At 52.0% G+C, this 18,772-nt stretch overlaps 2 protein-coding genes across 2 annotated transcripts in view; both read left to right on the top strand.

Moving 5' to 3' along the window:
• The window catches only part of LOC123756883 (calcium-activated chloride channel regulator 1), a 125,597-nt gene that overhangs the window by 35,807 nt on the left and 71,018 nt on the right, over window positions 1–18,772 (top strand). The window lies entirely within an intron of this gene.
• On the top strand, window positions 6,098–12,814 carry LOC138368979 (aspartic and glutamic acid-rich protein-like). The gene is made up of 3 exons (XM_069331713.1): window positions 6,098–6,139; window positions 10,702–10,770; window positions 12,529–12,814. Exons 1-3 carry the CDS (start codon window positions 6,098–6,100, stop codon window positions 12,673–12,675), a joined length of 258 nt encoding a protein of 85 aa, XP_069187814.1. The 3' UTR covers window positions 12,676–12,814.

Below are 18,772 nucleotides of genomic sequence, written 5' to 3'. Positions count from 1 at the left end.
CGTAAAAGCTAGTAGAACTCTCGTAGGAGCTAGTAGAACTCTCGCAGGAGCTATCAGAACTCTCGTAGGAGCTAGCAGAACTCTCGTAGGAGCTAGCAGAACTCTCGTAAAAGCTAGTAGAACTCTCGCAGGAGCTAGTAGAACTCTCGCAGGAGCTAGTAGAACACTCGCAGGAGCTATCAGAACTCTCGTAGGAGCGAGCAGAACTCTCACAGGAGCTAGCAGAACTCTCGCAGGAGCTAGTAGAACTCTCGCAGGAGCTATCAGAACTCTCGTAGGAGCTAGCAGAACTCTCGCAGGAGCTAGCAGAACTCTCGCAGGAGCTAGCAGAACTCTCACAGGAGCTAGCAGAACTCTCGTAGGAGCTAGCAGAACTCTCGTAAAAGCTAGTAGAACTCTCGCAGGAGCTCGTAGAACTCTCGCAGGAGCTATCAGAACTCTCGTAGGAGCTAGCAGAACTCTCGTAGGAGCTAGCAGAACTCTCGCAGGAGCTAGCAGAACGCTCGCAGGAGCAAGCAGAACTCTCGCAGGAGCTAGTAGAACTCTCGCAGGAGCTAGCAGAACTCTCGTAGGAGCTAGCAAAACTCTCGTAGGAGCTAGCAGAACTCCCGCAGGAGCTAGTAGAACTCTCGTAGGAGCTAGCAAAACTCTCGTAGGAGCTAGCAGAACTCTCGCAGGAGCTAGCAGAACTCTCGCAGGAGCTAGCAGAACTCTCGCAGGAGCTAACAGAACTCTCGTAGGAGCTAGCAGAACTCTCGCAGGAGCTAGCAGAACTCTCGCAGGAGCTAGCAGAACTCTCGCAAGAGCTAGCAGAACTCTCGCAGGAACAAGCAGAACCCTCGCAGGAGCAAGCAGAACCCTCGCAGGAGCAAGCAGAACTCTCGCAGGAGCTAGCAGAACTCTCGCAGGAACTAGCAGAACTCTTACAGGAGCTAGCAGAACTCTCGCAGGAGCAAGCAGAACTCTTGTAGAAGCTAGCAGAACTCTGGCAAGAGCTAGCAGAACTCTCGCATGAGCTAGCAGAACTCTCGCAGGAGCTAGTAGAACTCTCGCAGGAGCTATCAGAACTCTCGTAGGAGCTAGCAGAACTCTCGCAGGAGCTAGCAGAACTCTCGCAGGAGCTAGTAGAACTCTCGCAGGAGCTATCAGAACTCTCGTAGGAGCTAGCAGAACTCTCGCAGGAGCTAGCAGAACTCTCCCAGGAGCTAGTAGAACTCTCGCAGGAGTTATCAGAACTCTCGTAGGAGCTAGCAGAACTCTCGTAGGAGCTAGCAGAACTCTCGCAGGAGCTAGTAGAACTCTCGCAGGAGCTATCAGAACTCTCGTAGGAGCTAGCAGAACTCTCGTAGGAGCTAGCGGAACTCTCGCAGGAGCTAGCAGAACTCTCACAGGAGCAAGCAGAACTCTCGCAGGAGCTAATAGAACTCTCGCAGGAGCTAGCTGAATTTTCGTAGGAGCAAGCAGAACTCTTGCAGGAGCAAGCAAAACTCTCGTAGGAGCTAGCAGAACTCTCGTAGGAGCTAGCAGAACTCTCGCAGGAGCAAGCAGAACTCTTGCAGGAGCATACAGAACTCTCGAAGGAGCTTGCAGAACTCTCGCAGGTGCTAGCAGAACTCTCGCAGGAGCTAGCAGAACTCTCGTAGGAGCTCGCAAAACTCTCGTAGGTGCTAGCAGAACTCTCGCAGGAGCTATCAGAACTCTCGTAGGAGCTAGCAGAACTCTCGCAGGAGCTAGTAGAACTCTCGCAGGAGCTATCAGAACTCTCGCAGGAGCTAGCAAAACTCTCGTAGGAGCTAGCAGAACTCTCGTAGGAGCTAGCAGAACTCTCGAAGGAGCTAGTAGAACTCTCGCAGGAGCTAACAGAACTCTAGCAGGAGCTAGCAAAACTTTCGTAGGAGCAAGCAGAACTCTTGCAGGAGCAAGCAAAACTCTCGTAGAAGCTAGCAGAACTTTCGTAGGAGCAAGCAGAACTCTCGCAGGAGCTAGCAGAACTCTCGTAGGAGCTAGCAGAACTTTCGTAGGAGATAGCAGAACTCTCGCGGGAGCTAGCAGAACTCTCGTAGGATCAAACAGAACTCTCGTAGGAGCTAGCAGAACTCTCGTAGGAGCTAGCAGAACTCTCGCAGGAGCAAGCAGAACTCTCGTAGGAGCTAGCAGAACTTTCGTAGGAGATAGCAGAACTCTCGCAGGAGCTAGCAGAACTCTCGCAGGAGCAAGCAGAACTCTCGCAGGAGCTAATAGAACTCTCGCAGGAGCTAGCAGAATTTTCGTAGGAGCAAGCAGAACTCTTGCAGGAGCAAGCAGAACTCTTGCAGGAGCAAGCAAAACTCTCGTAGGAGCTAGCAGAACTCTCGTAGGAGTTAGCAGAACTCTCGCAGGAGCAAGCAGAACTCTTGCAGGAGCAAGCAGAACTCTCGAAGGAGCTTGCAGAACTCTCGCAGGTGCTAGCAGAACTCTCGTAGGTGCTAGCAGAACTCTCGCAAGAGCTATCAGAACTCTCGTAGGAGCTAGCAGAACTCTCGCAGGAGCTAGTAGAACTCTCGCAGGAGCTATCAGAACTCTCGCAGGAGCTAGCAAAACTCTCGTAGGAGCTAGCAGAACTCTCGTAGGAGCTAGCAGAACTCTCGTAGGAGCTAGTAGAACTCTCGCAGGAGCTAGCAGAACTCTAGCAGGAGCTAGCAAAACTTTCGTAGGAGCAAGCAGAACTCTTGCAGGAGCAAGCAAAACTCTCGTAGGAGCTAGCAGAACTTTCGTAGGAGCAAGCAGAACTCTCGCAGGAGCTAGCAGAACTCTCGTAGGAGCTAGCAGAACTTTCGTAGGAGATAGCAGAACTCTCGCAGGAGCTAGCAGAACTCTCGTAGGATCAAACAGAACTCTCGTAGGAGCTAGCAGAACTCTCGTAGGAGCTAGCAGAACTCTCGCAGGAGCTAGCAGAACTCTCGCAGGAGCTAGAAGAACTCTCGCAAGAGCTAGCAGAACTCTCGCAGGAGCTAGCAGAAGTCTCGTAGGAGCAAGTAGAACTCTCGTAAGAGCTAGCAAAACTCTAGTAGGAGCAAGCAGAACTCTCGTAAGAGCTAGCAAAACTCTCGTAGGAGCTAACAGAACTCTCGTAGGAGCTAGCAGTACTCTCGTAGGAGCAAGCAGAACTCTCGTAAGAGCTAGCAAAACTCTAGTAGGAGCAAGCAGAACTCTCGTAAGAGCTAGCAAAACTCTCGTAGGAGCAAGCAGAACTCTCGCAGGAACTAGCAGAACTTTCGCAGGAGCAGGCAGAACTCTCGCAGGAGCTTGCAGAACTCTCGCAGGAGCTAACAGAACTCTCGCAGGAGCTAGCAGAACTCTCGCAGGAGCTAGCAGAACTCTCGTAGGAGCAAGCAGAACTCTCGTAAGAGCTAGCAAAACTCTCGTAGGAGCTAACAGAACTCTCGTAGGAGCTAGCAGAACTCTCGTAGGAGCTTAACAGAACTCTCGTAGGAGCTAGCAGAACTCTCGTAGGAGCTAGCAGAACTCTCGTAAGAGCTAGCAGAACTCTCACAGGAGCAAGCAGAACTCTCGCAGGAGCTAATAGAACTCTCGCAGGAGCTAGCTGAATTTTCGTAGGAGCAAGCAGAACTCTTGCAGGAGCAAGCAAAACTCTCGTAGGAGCTAGCAGAACTATCGTAGGAGCTAGCAGAACTCTCGCAGGAGCAAGCAGAACTCTTGCAGGAGCAAGCAGAACTCTCGAAGGAGCTTGCAGAACTCTCGCAGGTGCTAGCAGAACTCTCGCAGGAGCTAGCAGAACTCTCGTAGGAGCTAGCAAAACTCTCGTAGGAGCTAGTAGAACTCTCGTAGGAGCTAGCAAAACTCTCGTAGGAGCTAGCAGAACTCTCGCAGGAGCTAGCAGAACTCTCGCAGGAGCTAGTAGAACTCTCGCAGGAGCTAGTAGAACTCTCGCAGGAGCTTGTAGAACTCTCGCAGGAGCTAGTAGAACTCTCGCAGGAGCTATCAGAACTCTCGTAGGAGCTAGCAGAACTCTCGCAGGAGCTAGCAGAACTCTCGCAGGAGCTACCAGAACTCTCGTAGGAGCTAGCAAAACTCTCGCAGGAGCAAGCAGAACTCTCTCAGCAGCTAGTAGAACTCTCGCAGGAGCTAGCAGAACTCTCGTAGGAGCTAGCAAAACTCTCGTAGGAGCTAGCAGAACTCTCGTAGGAGCTAGCAGAACTCTCGCAGGAGCTAGTAGAACTCTCGCAGGAGCTAGTAGAACTCTCGCAGGAGCTATCAGAACTCTCATAGGAGCTAGCAGAACTCTCGCAGGAGCTAGCAGAACTCTCGCAGGAGCTAGTAGAACTCTCGCAGGAGCTAGCAAAACTCTCGTAGGAGCTAGTAGAACTCTCGTAGGAGCTAGCAAAACTCTCGTAGGAGCTAGCAGAACTCTCGCAGGAGCTAGCAGAACTCTCGCAGGAGCTAGTAGAACTCTCGCAGGAGCTAGTAGAACTCTCGCAAGAGCTAGTAGAACTCTCGCAGGAGCTAGTAGAACTCTCGCAGGAGCTATCAGAACTCTCGCAGGAGCTAGCAGAACTCTCGCAGGAGCTAGCAGAACTCTCGCAGGAGCTACCAGAACTCTCGTAGGAGCTAGCAAAACTCTCGTAGGAGCTAGCAGAACTCTCGTAGGAGCTAGCAGAACTCTCGCAGAAGCTAGCAGAACTCTCGCAGGAGCTAGTAGAACTCTCGCAGGAGCTATCAGAGCTCTCGTAGGAGCTAGCAGAACTCTCGTAGGAGCTAGCAGAACTCTCGCAGGAGCTAGTAGAACTCTCGCAGGAGCTATCAGAACTCTCGTAGGAGCTAGCAGAACTCTCGTAGGAGCTAGCAGAACTCTCGCAGGAGCTATCAGAACTCGCGTAGGAGCTAGCAGAACTCTCGTAGGAGCTAGCAGAACTCTCGCAGGAGCTAGCAGAACTCTCGCAGGAGGTAGCAGAACTCTCGTAGGAGCTAGCAGAACTCTCGCAGGAGCTAGTAGAACTCTCGCAGGAGCTATCAGAACTCTCGCAGGAGCTAGCAAAACTCTCGTAGGAGCTAGCAGAACTCTTGTAGGAGCCAGCAGAACTCTCGTAGGAGCTAGCAGAACTCTTGTAGGAGCTAGCAGAACTCTCGCAGGAGCTAGCAGAACTTTCGTAGGAGCAAGCAGAACTCTTGCAGTAGCAAGCAAAACTCTCGTAGGAGCTAGCAGAACTTTCGTAGGAGCAAGCAGAACTCTCGCAGGAGCTAGCAGAACTCTCGTAGGAGCTAGCAGAACTTTCGTAGGAGATAGCAGAACTCTCGCAGGAGCTAGCAGAACTCTCGTAGGAGCTAGCAAAACTCTCGCAGGAGCTAACAGAACTCTCGTAGGAGCTAGCAGAACTCTCGTAGGAGCTTAGCAAAACTTTCGTAGGAGCTAGCAGAACTCTCGTAGGAGCTAGCAGAACTCTCGTTGGAGCTAGCAGAACTCTCGTAGGAGCTAGCAGAACTCTCGTTGGAGCTAGACGAAACTCTAGTAGGAGCAAGCAGAACTCTCGTAGGAGCTAGCAGAACTCTCGGAGGAGCAAGCAGAACTCTCGCAGGAGCTAGCAGAACTCTCGCAGGAGCTAGCAGAACTCTCGCAGGAGCTAACAGAACTCTCGCAGAAGCTAGCAGAACTCTCGCAAGAGCTAGCAGAACTCTCGCAGGAACAAGCAGAACCCTCGCAGGAGCAAGCAGAACCCTCGCAGGAGCAAGCAGATCTCTCGCAGGAGCTAGCAGAACTCTCGCAGGAGCAAGCAGAACTCTTGCAGGAGCTAGCAGAACTCTGGCAAGAGCTAGCAGAACTCTGGCAGGAGCTAGCAGAACTCTCGCTGGAGCTACTAGAACTCTCGTAGGAGCTAGCAGAACTCGCGCAGGAGCTAGCAGAACTCTCGCGGGAACAAGCAGAACCCTCGCAGGAGCTAGCAGAACTCTCGCAGGAGCTAGCAGAACTCTCGCAGAAGCTAACAGAACTCTCACAGGAGCTAGCAGAACTGTCGTAGGAGCTAGCAGAGCTCTCGTAGGATCTTAGCAGAACTCTTGTAGGATCTTAGCAGAACTCTTTTAGGAGCTTAGGAGAACTCTCATGGGAGCTAGCAGAACTCCTGTAGGGGCGAGCAGAACTCTCGTAGGAGCTAGCAGAACTCTCGTAGGAGCAAGCAGAACTCTCGCAGGAGCTAGCAGAACTCTCGCAGGAGCTAACAGAACTCTCGTAGGAGCTAGCAGAACTCTCGCAGGAGCTAGCAGAACTCTCGCAGGAGCTAGCAGAACTCTCGCAAGAGCTAGCAGAACTCTCGCAGGAACAAGCAGAACCCTCGCAGGAGCAAGCAGAACCCTCGCAGGAGCAAGCAGAACTCTCGCAGGAGCTAGCAGAACTCTCGCAGGAACTAGCAGAACTCTTACAGGAGCTAGCAGAACTCTCGCAGGAGCAAGCAGAACTCTTGTAGAAGCTAGCAGAACTCTGGCAAGAGCTAGCAGAACTCTCGCATGAGCTAGCAGAACTCTCGCAGGAGCTAGTAGAACTCTCGCAGGAGCTATCAGAACTCTCGTAGGAGCTAGCAGAACTCTCGCAGGAGCTAGCAGAACTCTCGCAGGAGCTAGTAGAACTCTCGCAGGAGCTATCAGAACTCTCGTAGGAGCTAGCAGAACTCTCGCAGGAGCTAGCAGAACTCTCCCAGGAGCTAGTAGAACTCTCGCAGGAGTTATCAGAACTCTCGTAGGAGCTAGCAGAACTCTCGTAGGAGCTAGCTGAACTCTCGCAGGAGCTAGTAGAACTCTCGCAGGAGCTATCAGAACTCTCGTAGGAGCTAGCAGAACTCTCGTAGGAGCTAGCGGAACTCTCGCAGGAGCTAGCAGAACTCTCACAGGAGCAAGCAGAACTCTCGCAGGAGCTAATAGAACTCTCGCAGGAGCTAGCTGAATTTTCGTAGGAGCAAGCAGAACTCTTGCAGGAGCAAGCAAAACTCTCGTAGGAGCTAGCAGAACTCTCGTAGGAGCTAGCAGAACTCTCGCAGGAGCAAGCAGAACTCTTGCAGGAGCAAACAGAACTCTCGAAGGAGCTTGCAGAACTCTCGCAGGTGCTAGCAGAACTCTCGCAGGAGCTAGCAGAACTCTCGTAGGAGCTAGCAAAACTCTCGTAGGTGCTAGCAGAACTCTCGCAGGAGCTATCAGAACTCTCGTAGGAGCTAGCAGAACTCTCGCAGGAGCTAGTAGAACTCTCGCAGGAGCTATCAGAACTCTCGCAGGAGCTAGCAAAACTCTCGTAGGAGCTAGCAGAACTCTCGTAGGAGCTAGCAGAACTCTCGAAGGAGCTAGTAGAACTCTCGCAGGAGCTAACAGAACTCTAGCAGGAGCTAGCAAAACTTTCGTAGGAGCAAGCAGAACTCTTGCAGGAGCAAGCAAAACTCTCGTAGAAGCTAGCAGAACTTTCGTAGGAGCAAGCAGAACTCTCGCAGGAGCTAGCAGAACTCTCGTAGGAGCTAGCAGAACTTTCGTAGGAGATAGCAGAACTCTCGCGGGAGCTAGCAGAACTCTCGTAGGATCAAACAGAACTCTCGTAGGAGCTAGCAGAACTCTCGTAGGAGCTAGCAGAACTCTCGCAGGAGCAAGCAGAACTCTCGTAGGAGCTAGCAGAACTCTCGCAGGAGCTAGCAGAACTCTCGCAGGAGCAAGCAGAACTCTCGCAGGAGCTAATAGAACTCTCGCAGGAGCTATCAGAATTTTCGTAGGAGCAAGCAGAACTCTTGCAGGAGCAAGCAGAACTCTTGCAGGAGCAAGCAAAACTCTCGTAGGAGCTAGCAGAACTCTCGTAGGAGTTAGCAGAACTCTCGCAGGAGCAAGCAGAACTCTTGCAGGAGCAAGCAGAACTCTCGAAGGAGCTTGCAGAACTCTCGCAGGTGCTAGCAGAACTCTCGTAGGTGCGAGCAGAACTCTCGCAGGAGCTATCAGAACTCTCGTAGGAGCTAGCAGAACTCTCGCAGGAGCTAGTAGAACTCTCGCAGGAGCTATCAGAACTCTCGCAGGAGCTAGCAAAACTCTCGTAGGAGCTAGCAGAACTCTCGTAGGAGCTAGCAGAACTCTCGTAGGAGCTAGTAGAACTCTCGCAGGAGCTAGCAGAACTCTAGCAGGAGCTAGCAAAACTTTCGTAGGAGCAAGCAGAACTCTTGCAGGAGCAAGCAAAACTCTCGTAGGAGCTAGCAGAACTTTCGTAGGAGCAAGCAGAACTCTCGCAGGAGCTAGCAGAACTCTCGTAGGAGCTAGCAGAACTTTCGTAGGAGATAGCAGAACTCTCGCAGGAGCTAGCAGAACTCTCGTAGGATCAAACAGAACTCTCGTAGGAGCTAGCAGATCTCTCGTAGGAGCTAGCAGAACTCTCGCAGGAGCTAGCAGAACTCTCGCAGGAGCTAGAAGAACTCTCGCAAGAGCTAGCAGAACTCTCGCAGGAGCTAGCAGAAGTCTCGTAGGAGCAAGTAGAACTCTCGTAAGAGCTAGCAAAACTCTAGTAGGAGCAAGCAGAACTCTCGTAAGATCTAGCAAAACTCTCGTAGGAGCTAACAGAACTCTCGTAGGAGCTAGCAGTACTCTCGTAGGAGCAAGCAGAACTCTCGTAAGAGCTAGCAAAACTCTAGTAGGAGCAAGCAGAACTCTCGTAAGAGCTAGCAAAACTCTCGTAGGAGCAAGCAGAACTCTCGCAGGAACTAGCAGAACTTTCGCAGGAGCAGGCAGAACTCTCGCAGGAGCTTGCAGAACTCTCGCAGGAGCTAACAGAACTCTCGCAGGAGCTAGCAGAACTCTCGCAGGAGCTAGCAGAACTCTCGTAGGAGCAAGCAGAACTCTCGTAAGAGCTAGCAAAACTCTCGTAGGAGCTAACAGAACTCTCGTAGGAGCTAGCAGAACTCTCGTAGGAGCTTAACAGAACTCTCGTAGGAGCTAGCAGAACTCTCGTAGGAGCTAGCAGAACTCTCGTAAGAGCTAGCAGAACTCTCACAGGAGCAAGCAGAACTCTCGCAGGAGCTAATAGAACTCTCGCAGGAGCTAGCTGAATTTTCGTAGGAGCAAGCAGAACTCTTGCAGGAGCAAGCAAAACTCTCGTAGGAGCTAGCAGAACTCTCGTAGGAGCTAGCAGAACTCTCGCAGGAGCAAGCAGAACTCTTGCAGGAGCAAGCAGAACTCTCGAAGGAGCTTGCAGAACTCTCGCAGGTGCTAGCAGAACTCTCGCAGGAGCTAGCAGAACTCTCGTAGGAGCTAGCAAAACTCTCGTAGGAGCTAGTAGAACTCTCGTAGGAGCTAGCAAAACTCTCGTAGGAGCTAGCAGAACTCTCGCAGGAGCTAGCAGAACTCTCGCAGGAGCTAGTAGAACTCTCGCAGGAGCTAGTAGAACTCTCGCAGGAGCTAGTAGAACTCTCGCAGGAGCTAGTAGAACTCTCGCAGGAGCTATCAGAACTCTCGTAGGAGCTAGCAGAACTCTCGCAGGAGCTAGCAGAACTCTCGCAGGAGCTACCAGAACTCTCGTAGGAGCTAGCAAAACTCTCGCAGGAGCAAGCAGAACTCTCTCAGCAGCTAGTAGAACTCTCGCAGGAGCTAGCAGAACTCTCGTAGGAGCTAGCAAAACTCTCGTAGGAGCTAGCAGAACTCTCGTAGGAGCTAGCAGAACTCTCGCAGGAGCTAGTAGAACTCTCGCAGGAGCTAGTAGAACTCTCGCAGGAGCTATCAGAACTCTCATAGGAGCCAGCAGAACTCTCGCAGGAGCTAGCAGAACTCTCGCAGGAGCTAGTAGAACTCTCGCAGGAGCTAGCAAAACTCTCGTAGGAGCTAGTAGAACTCTCGTAGGAGCTAGCAAAACTCTCGTAGGAGCTAGCAGAACTCTCGCAGGAGCTAGCAGAACTCTCGCAGGAGCTAGTAGAACTCTCGCAGGAGCTAGTAGAACTCTCGCAAGAGCTAGTAGAACTCTCGCAGGAGCTAGTAGAACTCTCGCAGGAGCTATCAGAACTCTCGTAGGAGCTAGCAGAACTCTCGCAGGAGCTAGCAGAACTCTCGCAGGAGCTACCAGAACTCTCGTAGGAGCTAGCAAAACTCTCGTAGGAGCTAGCAGAACTCTCGTAGGAGCTAGCAGAACTCTCGCAGGAGCTAGCAGAACTCTCGCAGGAGCTAGTAGACCTCTCGCAGGAGCTATCAGAGCTCTCGTAGGAGCTAGCAGAACTCTCGTAGGAGCTAGCAGAACTCTCGCAGGAGCTAGTAGAACTCTCGCAGGAGCTATCAGAACTCTCGTAGGAGCTAGCAGAACTCTCGTAGGAGCTAGCAGAACTCTGGCAAGAGCTAGCAGAACTCTCGCATGAGCTAGCAGAACTCTCGCAGGAGCTAGTAGAACTCTCGCAGGAGCTATCAGAACTCTCGTAGGAGCTAGCAGAACTCTCGCAGGAGCTAGCAGAACTCTCGCAGGAGCTAGTAGAACTCTCGCAGGAGCTATCAGAACTCTCGTAGGAGCTAGCAGAACTCTCGCAGGAGCTAGCAGAACTCTCCCAGGAGCTAGTAGAACTCTCGCAGGAGTTATCAGAACTCTCGTAGGAGCTAGCAGAACTCTCGTAGGAGCTAGCTGAACTCTCGCAGGAGCTAGTAGAACTCTCGCAGGAGCTATCAGAACTCTCGTAGGAGCTAGCAGAACTCTCGTAGGAGCTAGCGGAACTCTCGCAGGAGCTAGCAGAACTCTCACAGGAGCAAGCAGAACTCTCGCAGGAGCTAATAGAACTCTCGCAGGAGCTAGCTGAATTTTCGTAGGAGCAAGCAGAACTCTTGCAGGAGCAAGCAAAACTCTCGTAGGAGCTAGCAGAACTCTCGTAGGAGCTAGCAGAACTCTCGCAGGAGCAAGCAGAACTCTTGCAGGAGCAAACAGAACTCTCGAAGGAGCTTGCAGAACTCTCGCAGGTGCTAGCAGAACTCTCGCAGGAGCTAGCAGAACTCTCGTAGGAGCTAGCAAAACTCTCGTAGGTGCTAGCAGAACTCTCGCAGGAGCTATCAGAACTCTCGTAGGAGCTAGCAGAACTCTCGCAGGAGCTAGTAGAACTCTCGCAGGAGCTATCAGAACTCTCGCAGGAGCTAGCAAAACTCTCGTAGGAGCTAGCAGAACTCTCGTAGGAGCTAGCAGAACTCTCGAAGGAGCTAGTAGAACTCTCGCAGGAGCTAACAGAACTCTAGCAGGAGCTAGCAAAACTTTCGTAGGAGCAAGCAGAACTCTTGCAGGAGCAAGCAAAACTCTCGTAGAAGCTAGCAGAACTTTCGTAGGAGCAAGCAGAACTCTCGCAGGAGCTAGCAGAACTCTCGTAGGAGCTAGCAGAACTTTCGTAGGAGATAGCAGAACTCTCGCGGGAGCTAGCAGAACTCTCGTAGGATCAAACAGAACTCTCGTAGGAGCTAGCAGAACTCTCGTAGGAGCTAGCAGAACTCTCGCAGGAGCAAGCAGAACTCTCGTAGGAGCTAGCAGAACTCTCGCAGGAGCTAGCAGAACTCTCGCAGGAGCAAGCAGAACTCTCGCAGGAGCTAATAGAACTCTCGCAGGAGCTATCAGAATTTTCGTAGGAGCAAGCAGAACTCTTGCAGGAGCAAGCAGAACTCTTGCAGGAGCAAGCAAAACTCTCGTAGGAGCTAGCAGAACTCTCGTAGGAGTTAGCAGAACTCTCGCAGGAGCAAGCAGAACTCTTGCAGGAGCAAGCAGAACTCTCGAAGGAGCTTGCAGAACTCTCGCAGGTGCTAGCAGAACTCTCGTAGGTGCGAGCAGAACTCTCGCAGGAGCTATCAGAACTCTCGTAGGAGCTAGCAGAACTCTCGCAGGAGCTAGTAGAACTCTCGCAGGAGCTATCAGAACTCTCGCAGGAGCTAGCAAAACTCTCGTAGGAGCTAGCAGAACTCTCGTAGGAGCTAGCAGAACTCTCGTAGGAGCTAGTAGAACTCTCGCAGGAGCTAGCAGAACTCTAGCAGGAGCTAGCAAAACTTTCGTAGGAGCAAGCAGAACTCTTGCAGGAGCAAGCAAAACTCTCGTAGGAGCTAGCAGAACTTTCGTAGGAGCAAGCAGAACTCTCGCAGGAGCTAGCAGAACTCTCGTAGGAGCTAGCAGAACTTTCGTAGGAGATAGCAGAACTCTCGCAGGAGCTAGCAGAACTCTCGTAGGATCAAACAGAACTCTCGTAGGAGCTAGCAGATCTCTCGTAGGAGCTAGCAGAACTCTCGCAGGAGCTAGCAGAACTCTCGCAGGAGCTAGAAGAACTCTCGCAAGAGCTAGCAGAACTCTCGCAGGAGCTAGCAGAAGTCTCGTAGGAGCAAGTAGAACTCTCGTAAGAGCTAGCAAAACTCTAGTAGGAGCAAGCAGAACTCTCGTAAGATCTAGCAAAACTCTCGTAGGAGCTAACAGAACTCTCGTAGGAGCTAGCAGTACTCTCGTAGGAGCAAGCAGAACTCTCGTAAGAGCTAGCAAAACTCTAGTAGGAGCAAGCAGAACTCTCGTAAGAGCTAGCAAAACTCTCGTAGGAGCAAGCAGAACTCTCGCAGGAACTAGCAGAACTTTCGCAGGAGCAGGCAGAACTCTCGCAGGAGCTTGCAGAACTCTCGCAGGAGCTAACAGAACTCTCGCAGGAGCTAGCAGAACTCTCGCAGGAGCTAGCAGAACTCTCGTAGGAGCAAGCAGAACTCTCGTAAGAGCTAGCAAAACTCTCGTAGGAGCTAACAGAACTCTCGTAGGAGCTAGCAGAACTCTCGTAGGAGCTTAACAGAACTCTCGTAGGAGCTAGCAGAACTCTCGTAGGAGCTAGCAGAACTCTCGTAAGAGCTAGCAGAACTCTCACAGGAGCAAGCAGAACTCTCGCAGGAGCTAATAGAACTCTCGCAGGAGCTAGCTGAATTTTCGTAGGAGCAAGCAGAACTCTTGCAGGAGCAAGCAAAACTCTCGTAGGAGCTAGCAGAACTCTCGTAGGAGCTAGCAGAACTCTCGCAGGAGCAAGCAGAACTCTTGCAGGAGCAAGCAGAACTCTCGAAGGAGCTTGCAGAACTCTCGCAGGTGCTAGCAGAACTCTCGCAGGAGCTAGCAGAACTCTCGTAGGAGCTAGCAAAACTCTCGTAGGAGCTAGTAGAACTCTCGTAGGAGCTAGCAAAACTCTCGTAGGAGCTAGCAGAACTCTCGCAGGAGCTAGCAGAACTCTCGCAGGAGCTAGTAGAACTCTCGCAGGAGCTAGTAGAACTCTCGCAGGAGCTAGTAGAACTCTCGCAGGAGCTAGTAGAACTCTCGCAGGAGCTATCAGAACTCTCGTAGGAGCTAGCAGAACTCTCGCAGGAGCTAGCAGAACTCTCGCAGGAGCTACCAGAACTCTCGTAGGAGCTAGCAAAACTCTCGCAGGAGCAAGCAGAACTCTCTCAGCAGCTAGTAGAACTCTCGCAGGAGCTAGCAGAACTCTCGTAGGAGCTAGCAAAACTCTCGTAGGAGCTAGCAGAACTCTCGTAGGAGCTAGCAGAACTCTCGCAGGAGCTAGTAGAACTCTCGCAGGAGCTAGTAGAACTCTCGCAGGAGCTATCAGAACTCTCATAGGAGCCAGCAGAACTCTCGCAGGAGCTAGCAGAACTCTCGCAGGAGCTAGTAGAACTCTCGCAGGAGCTAGCAAAACTCTCGTAGGAGCTAGTAGAACTCTCGTAGGAGCTAGCAAAACTCTCGTAGGAGCTAGCAGAACTCTCGCAGGAGCTAGCAGAACTCTCGCAGGAGCTAGTAGAACTCTCGCAGGAGCTAGTAGAACTCTCGCAAGAGCTAGTAGAACTCTCGCAGGAGCTAGTAGAACTCTCGCAGGAGCTATCAGAACTCTCGTAGGAGCTAGCAGAACTCTCGCAGGAGCTAGCAGAACTCTCGCAGGAGCTACCAGAACTCTCGTAGGAGCTAGCAAAACTCTCGTAGGAGCTAGCAGAACTCTCGTAGGAGCTAGCAGAACTCTCGCAGGAGCTAGCAGAACTCTCGCAGGAGCTAGTAGACCTCTCGCAGGAGCTATCAGAGCTCTCGTAGGAGCTAGCAGAACTCTCGTAGGAGCTAGCAGAACTCTCGCAGGAGCTAGTAGAACTCTCGCAGGAGCTATCAGAACTCTCGTAGGAGCTAGCAGAACTCTCGTAGGAGCTAGCAGAACTCTCGCAGGAGCTATCAGAACTCGCGTAGGAGCTAGCAGAACTCTCGTAGGAGCTAGCAGAACTCTCGCAGGAGCTAGCAGAACTCTCGCAGGAGGTAGCAGAACTCTCGTAGGAGCTAGCAGAACTCTCGCAGGAGCAAGTAGAACTCTCGCAGGAGCTATCAGAACTCTCGCAGGAGCTAGCAAAACTCTCGTAGGAGCTAGCAGAACTCTTGTAGGAGCCAGCAGAACTCTCGTAGGAGCTAGCAGAACTCTTGTAGGAGCTAGCAGAACTCTCGCAGGAGCTAGCAGAACTTTCGTAGGAGCAAGCAGAACTCTTGCAGTAGCAAGCAAAACTCTCGTAGGAGCTAGCAGAACTTTCGTAGGAGCAAGCAGAACTCTCGCAGGAGCTAGCAGAACTCTCGTAGGAGCTAGCAGAACTTTCGTAGGAGATAGCAGAACTCTCGCAGGAGCTAGCAGAACTCTCGTAGGAGCTAGCAAAACTCTCGCAGGAGCTAACAGAACTCTCGTAGGAGCTAGCAGAACTCTCGTAGGAGCTTAGCAAAACTTTCGTAGGAGCTAGCAGAACTCTCGTAGGAGCTAGCAGAACTCTCGTTGGAGCTAGCAGAACTCTCGTAGGAGCTAGCAGAACTCTCGTTGGAGCTAGACGAAACTCTAGTAGGAGCAAGCAGAACTCTCGTAGGAGCTAGCAGAACTCTCGGAGGAGCAAGCAGAACTCTCGCAGGAGCTAACAGAACTCTCGCAGGAGCTAGCAGAACTCTCGCAGGAGCTAACAGAACTCTCGCAGAAGCTAGCAGAACTCTCGCAAGAGCTAGCAGAACTCTCGCAGGAACAAGCAGAACCCTCGCAGGAGCAAGCAGAACCCTCGCAGGAGCAAGCAGATCTCTCGCAGGAGCTAGCAGAACTCTCGCAGGAGCAAGCAGAACTCTTGCAGGAGCTAGCAGAACTCTGGCAAGAGCTAGCAGAACTCTGGCAGGAGCTAGCAGAACTCTCGCTGGAGCTACTAGAACTCTCGTAGGAGCTAGCAGAACTCGCGCAGGAGCTAGCAGAACTCTCGCGGGAACAAGCAGAACCCTCGCAGGAGCTAGCAGAACTCTCGCAGGAGCTAGCAGAACTCTCGCAGAAGCTAACAGAACTCTCACAGGAGCTAGCAGAACTGTCGTAGGAGCTAGCAGAGCTCTCGTAGGATCTTAGCAGAACTCTTGTAGGATCTTAGCAGAACTCTTTTAGGAGCTTAGCAGAAATCTCATGGGAGCTAGCAGAACTCCTGTAGGGGCGAGCAGAACTCTCGTAGGAGCTAGCAGAACTCTCGTAGGAGCAAGCAGAACTCTCGCAGGAGCTAGCAGAACTCTCGCAGGAGCTAACAGAACTCTCGTAGGAGCTAGCAGAACTCTCGCAGGAGCTAGCAGAACTCTCGCAGGAGCTAGCAGAACTCTCGCAAGAGCTAGCAGAACTCTCGCAGGAACAAGCAGAACCCTCGCAGGAGCAAGCAGAACCCTCGCAGGAGCAAGCAGAACTCTCGCAGGAGCTAGCAGAACTCTCGCAGGAACTAGCAGAACTCTCACAGGAGCTAGCAGAATTCTCGCAGGAGCAAGCAGAACTCTTGTAGAAGCTAGCAGAAGTCTGGCAAGAGCTAGCAGAACTCTCGCATGAGCTAGCAGAACTCTCGCAGGAGCTAGTAGAACTCTCGCAGGAGCTATCAGAACTCTCGTAGGAGCTAGCAGAACTCTCGCAGGAGCTAGCAGAACTCTCGCAGGAGCTAGTAGAACTCTTGCAGGAGCTATCAGAACTCTCGTAGGAGCTAGCAGAACTCTCGCAGGAGCTAGCAGAACTCTCCCAGGAGCTAGTAGAACTCTCGCAGGAGTTATCAGAACTCTCGTAAGAGCTAGCAGAACTCTCGTAGGAGCTAGCAGAACTCTCGCAGGAGCTAGTAGAACTCTCGCAGGAGCTATCAGAACTCTCGTAGGAGCTAGCAGAACTCTCGCACGAGCTATCAGAACTCTCGTAGGAGCTAGCAGAACTCTCATAGGAGCTAGCGGAACTCTCGCACGAGCTAGCAGAACTCTCGCAGGAGCTAATAGAACTCTCGCAGGAGCTAGCTGAATTTTCGTAGGAGCAAGCAGAACTCTTGCAGGAGCAAGCAAAACTCTCGTAGGAGCTAGCAGAACTCTCGTAGGAGCTAGCAGAACTCTCGCAGGAGCAAGCAGAACTCTTGCAGGAGCAAACAGAACTCTCGAAGGAGCTTGCAGAACTCTCGCAGGTGCTAGCAGAACTCTCGCAGGAGCTAGCAGAACTCTCGTAGGAGCTAGCAAAACTCTCGTAGGTGCTAGCAGAACTCTCGCAGGAGCTATCAGAACTCTCGTAGGAGCTAGCAGAACTCTCGCAGGAGCTAGTAGAACTCTCGCAGGAGCTATCAGAACTCTCGCAGGAGCTAGCAAAACTCTCGTAGGAGCTAGCAGAACTCTCGTAGGAGCTAGCAGAACTCTCGAAGGAGCTAGTAGAACTCTCGCAGGAGCTAACAGAACTCTAGCAGGAGCTAGCAAAACTTTCGTAGGAGCAAGCAGAACTCTTGCAGGAGCAAGCAAAACTCTCGTAGAAGCTAGCAGAACTTTCGTAGGAGCAAGCAGAACTCTCGCAGGAGCTAGCAGAACTCTCGTAGGAGCTAGCAGAACTTTCGTAGGAGATAGCAGAACTCTCGCGGGAGCTAGCAGAACTCTCGTAGGATCAAACAGAACTCTCGTAGGAGCTAGCAGAACTCTCGTAGGAGCTAGCAGAACTCTCGCAGGAGCAAGCACAACTCTCGTAGGAGCTAGCAGAACTTTCGTAGGAGATAGCAGAACTCTCGCAGGAGCAAGCAGAACTCTCGTAGGATCAAACAGAACTCTTGTAGGAGCTAGCAGAACTCTCGCAGGAGCTAGCAGAACTCTCGCAGGAGCAAGCAGAACTCTCGCAGGAGCTAATAGAACTCTCGCAGGAGCTAGCAGAATTTTCGTAGGAGCAAGCAGAACTCTTGCAGGAGCAAGCAGAACTCTCGCAGGAGCAAGCAGAACTCTCGCAGGAGCTAATAGAACTCTCGCAGGAGCTAGCAGAATTTTCGTAGGAGCAAGCAGAACTCTTGCAGGAGCAAGCAGAACTCTTGCAGGAGCAAGCAAAACTCTCGTAGGAGCAAGCAGAACTCTCGTAGGAGTTAGCAGAACTCTCGCAGGAGCAAGCAGAACTCTTGCAGGAGCAAGCAGAACTCTCGAAGGAGCTTGCAGAACTCTCGCAGGTGCTAGCAGAACTCTCGTAGGTGCTAGCAGAACTCTCGCAGGAGCTATCAGAACTCTCGTAGGAGCTAGCAGAACTCTCGCAGGAGCTAGTAGAACTCTCGCAGGAGCTATCAGAACTCTCGCAGGAGCTAGCAAAACTCTCGTAGGAGCTAGCAGAACTCTCGTAGGAGCTAGCAGAACTCTCGTAGGAGCTAGTAGAACTCTCGCAGGAGCTAGCAGAACTCTAGCAGGAGCTAGCAAAACTTTCGTAGGAGCAAGCAGAACTCTTGCAGGAGCAAGCAAAACTCTCGTAGGAGCTAGCAGAACTTTCGTAGGAGCAAGCAGAACTCTCGCAGGAGCTAGCAGAACTCTCGTAGGAGCTAGCAGAACTTTCGTAGGAGATAGCAGAACTCTCGCAGGAGCTAGCAGAACTCTCGTAGGATCAAACAGAACTCTCGTAGGAGCTAGCAGAACTCTCGTAGGAGCTAGCAAAACTCTCGCAGGAGCTAGCAGAACTCTCGCAGGAGCTAGAAGAACTCTCGCAAGAGCTAGCAGAACTCTCGCAGGAGCTAGCAGAAGTCTCGTAGGAGCAAGTAGAACTCTCGTAAGAGCTAGCAAAACTCTAGTAGGAGCAAGCAGAACTCTCGTAAGAGCTAGCAAAACTCTCGTAGGAGCTAACAGAACTCTCGTAGGAGCTAGCAGTACTCTCGTAGGAGCAAGCAGAACTCTCGTAAGAGCTAGCAAAACTCTCGTAGGAGCAAGCAGAACTCTCGCAGGAACTAGCAGAACTTTCGCAGGAGCAGGCAGAACTCTCGCAGGAGCTTGCAGAACTCTCGCAGGAGCTAACAGAACTCTCGCAGGAGCTAGCAGAACTCTCGCAGGAGCTAGCAGAACTCTCGTAGGAGCAAGCAGAACTCTCGTAAGAGCTAGCAAAACTCTCGTAGGAGCTAACAGAACTCTCGTAGGAGCTAGCAGAACTCTCGTAGGAGCTTAACAGAACTCTCGTAGGAGCTAGCAGAACTCTCGTAGGAGCTAGCAGAACTCTCGTAAGAGCTAGCAGAACTCTCGTTGGAGCTAGCAGAACTCTCGTAAGAGCTAGCAGAACTCTAGTAGGAGCAAGCAGAACTCTCGTAGGAGCTAGCAGAACTCCCGTAGGAGCAAGCAGAACTCTCGCAGGAGCTAGCAGAACTCTCGCAGGAGCTAGCAGAACTCTCGCAGGAGCTAACAGAACTCTCGTAGCAGCTAGCAGAACTCTCGCAAGAGCTAGCAGAACTCTCGCAGGAACAAGCAGAACCCTCGCAGGAGCAAGCAGAACCCTCGCAGAAGCAAGCAGAACTCTCGCAGGAGCTAGCAGAACTCTCGCAG

This window comes from Procambarus clarkii, chromosome 26 (genome assembly GCF_040958095.1).
Source record: "Procambarus clarkii isolate CNS0578487 chromosome 26, FALCON_Pclarkii_2.0, whole genome shotgun sequence".
NCBI classification, from domain to species: domain Eukaryota; kingdom Metazoa; phylum Arthropoda; class Malacostraca; order Decapoda; family Cambaridae; genus Procambarus; species Procambarus clarkii.
This window is presented reverse-complemented; position numbering and strand designations above follow the sequence as displayed.

Excerpts from the sequence above, each read along its gene's own strand:
- LOC138368979 (XM_069331713.1), top strand. The coding sequence starts at position 6,098 with ATGGGAGCTAGCAGAACTCCTGTAGGGGCGAGCAGAACTCTC. Across the intron at positions 6,140-10,701 it reads TAGGGGCGAGCAGAACTCTC|GAGCTAGCAGAACTCTCACA; the intron begins GTAGGAGCTAGC and ends GAACTCTCGCAG. Across the intron at positions 10,771-12,528 it reads TAGAACTCTCGCAGGAGCTA|GAGCAAGCAGAACTCTCGCA; the intron begins GCTGAATTTTCG and ends AAACTCTCGTAG.